This window comes from Humulus lupulus, chromosome 6 (assembly GCF_963169125.1).
Source record: "Humulus lupulus chromosome 6, drHumLupu1.1, whole genome shotgun sequence".
Classification (NCBI taxonomy): domain Eukaryota; kingdom Viridiplantae; phylum Streptophyta; class Magnoliopsida; order Rosales; family Cannabaceae; genus Humulus; species Humulus lupulus.
This window is the reverse complement of record NC_084798.1, coordinates 155,727,952-155,730,347: the sequence shown is the minus strand read 5'-3', so window position 1 is coordinate 155,730,347 and position 2,396 is coordinate 155,727,952. Positions and strand designations below refer to the sequence as shown.

The 2,396-nt window shown below is 39.0% G+C and overlaps 1 protein-coding gene across 1 annotated transcript; it reads left to right on the top strand.

Annotated features, from left to right (window-relative positions):
• The first annotated feature begins 222 nt into the window (after positions 1 to 222).
• On the top strand, positions 223 to 2,125 carry LOC133785580 (uncharacterized). The gene is made up of 4 exons (XM_062224802.1): positions 223 to 243; positions 361 to 1,252; positions 1,394 to 1,744; positions 1,815 to 2,125. The coding sequence occupies exons 1-4, from the start codon at positions 223 to 225 to the stop codon at positions 2,123 to 2,125; spliced, it is 1,575 nt and encodes a 524-aa protein (XP_062080786.1).
• Positions 2,126 to 2,396: the final 271 nt, after the last annotated feature.

The window sequence follows — 2,396 nt, the reverse complement described above, 5'->3', positions numbered from 1 at the left end:
TTTAGCATTTTTTTAAAAAAATATAAAAAAAAGGGGAAAAGTTCAATAGGAAGATCGTGTGGGGTTTTTGGTTACCTTTTTAGTGTTTACATTCTCTATTTATTTTATTTCCTTATATAAAGAAAACAAAAAAAAAGGGTAAGTTTTTTCTTTGATCTTGTGTAATAGGTTTGTTTCCTTTTTATTTTTTTAAAATAATAAAAAAAGAAACTTCTTTTTGCCATGTGTGTCTTAAATGAGAAAGTCTTTGTCTTTAAAATGCTTGTCACCTGCCCACTTTCTCGCTCACCCACGATCCCTCTAAGTCTCTTCTTCTTATTTTTTTTCTCATTGCTTTTGTGAGTGTTTGTTGATTTTCAGAGAAAGAACAATGGTGAAACTCGTGGAACTTCCTCTAAGAAGACCCCTGTTACTCAATCCCGAAAGCCCACTGCTCAGCCCTCTTCGTCGCCTCCTACGTCTGTGTCAACGATGCCTCCACCTGCTCCAGCACCGGCGACATTTGTTGGGAGAACTACCAAATCCAAGGTGCGCAAGAGGGTGATCTCTCTCTCGCTCTATACTGAACACCCCATGGTGTTTCCAGATATCTCGGCTGATATTGTCGATGATGCACCACCATCTGAAGTGGTGGTGCCCTCTCGAGCCAAGAACCAATCTACTTTTCTGATTGAACTATCTCTGGCGGCTAGGGAAAAATCCAAGTCTGTTTCATCTTCTTCCAAAGCAGCTGCTGTTGGGTTACTCAAGTTGCCCATGAAGCTGAGCCGGTCCAAGAAGAACACTTTGGCTCCAAAAAGAAAGTTGGTGTTGGGCTCTTCTTCACCCCCCTTGACTGCAGCAAAGAATAGATTGAAGGCTCATCCCCCTTCTTCATCTTCCTCTGAATCTGAACCTGAGGAAGAGAAATATGAGTCTGAAGAAGTCCATGATATCACCATATCTGATGAATCTGTTCCTGACAATGCTGAATCAGAGGCTGAGTCTGGTGAGCCAGAACAAGAAGACATTGTCCCTACTGAAGAAGAAGACGAATCTGACATAGATCCAGTTGCAACTCCATTGTCGTCCAAGGCTAAAGGCAAGAGACCTATCTCTAATTCTGCAACATCTCAAGGACTCTCAGGTGTTAATTTCAAACCTCATTCTCCTACTTTTTGTTATAATGATAATACTCGTGATATGGTTCTCTATTCTCAAAGGAAAATTCTCATTGAGAAAAATTATGTCTTGAGTGATCATTGTCCTTATGGTGTGCTAAATATGCTTCAAGATCGAAAATGAACAGGTTCTTTGGTTAAATTTACTGGTTTTGTGGATAGAATAGTCAAGGAATTCTATGAAAATATTACTGATGAAATTATTGAACCTAAATCTCCTTTGCATTGTACAGTGTATGTTAGGGGTCATTGGTTCTCTTTTTCTCCACAAGATATTGCAAAGGCTTTGCATCTTCCTCTTGATGTTGAGGATGATGATGATCTTGACTCTCTTGACAAGGATGAGGTCATCACTGAACTAGTGGGACAAAAAATGGTATGGCCACCTAATACAGTCATCTCGGTTACCAATCTCACCTACACTTATGCTGTTCTTCATAAGTTTGCCACAATGAATTGGAAACCGACATCTCATACCGCAACTATCTCATTTGACATGGCTTCCTTTTTGTACAAAGTGGGGACCAGAATTGGTGTAGACTTGGCCATGTTTATCTATGATCAAATCATTGGATTTCGAAAAGGTAATAAGAGAAACTTGAATCTTCCTTTTCCTCAAGTTATTTTATAAAGTGTTGAGTATGCAAAAAAAAGATCTCAAGCGAGATCAAGAAGATTTGGTGGCTCCCACTACTGCTACTTCCTACAAAGCATCTGCTCCAACTACTGAAGCTGCTGATGCTCCATCATCCAAGAAAGCCAAGCCTCAATCCCTGAATTTTTCCCCAGATGACATTCATCCTGAATCCTCATCTGTTCCCATAGATTCAGGAACTGTTGCTGCAGAACTAGCTGCTGTTCGAGCCTCTCTTGATTCTTTGATTGCTCAAGTGATGACATTTGAAGGACTGCAACATTCTGTTTTTGATGCTATTAAAGCTTTGTCCAAGGATCTAGCGGTTTAGTTTTACTTGTTTTTATGTCTTTTGTCCTAAAAACATTGATACTTTCTTTTGTCTTAGGATTATTGTCTTTATTTTTGCATTATGTTTCTTTTGCTTCTTTGAAAGACACAAAGGAGGAGAGTAGATACCTCCAAAAACCTAGTTTGTTTGTTGTTTTGTTTACCTCCAGACCTTCTTATTTTGAGGGGGAGTTAAGTCTTAGTTTCTTTATATGTTTGTTATAAGTTAATGCATGTTTGCAGGGGGAGTTTTTCCTCCTTACTTTTCACTA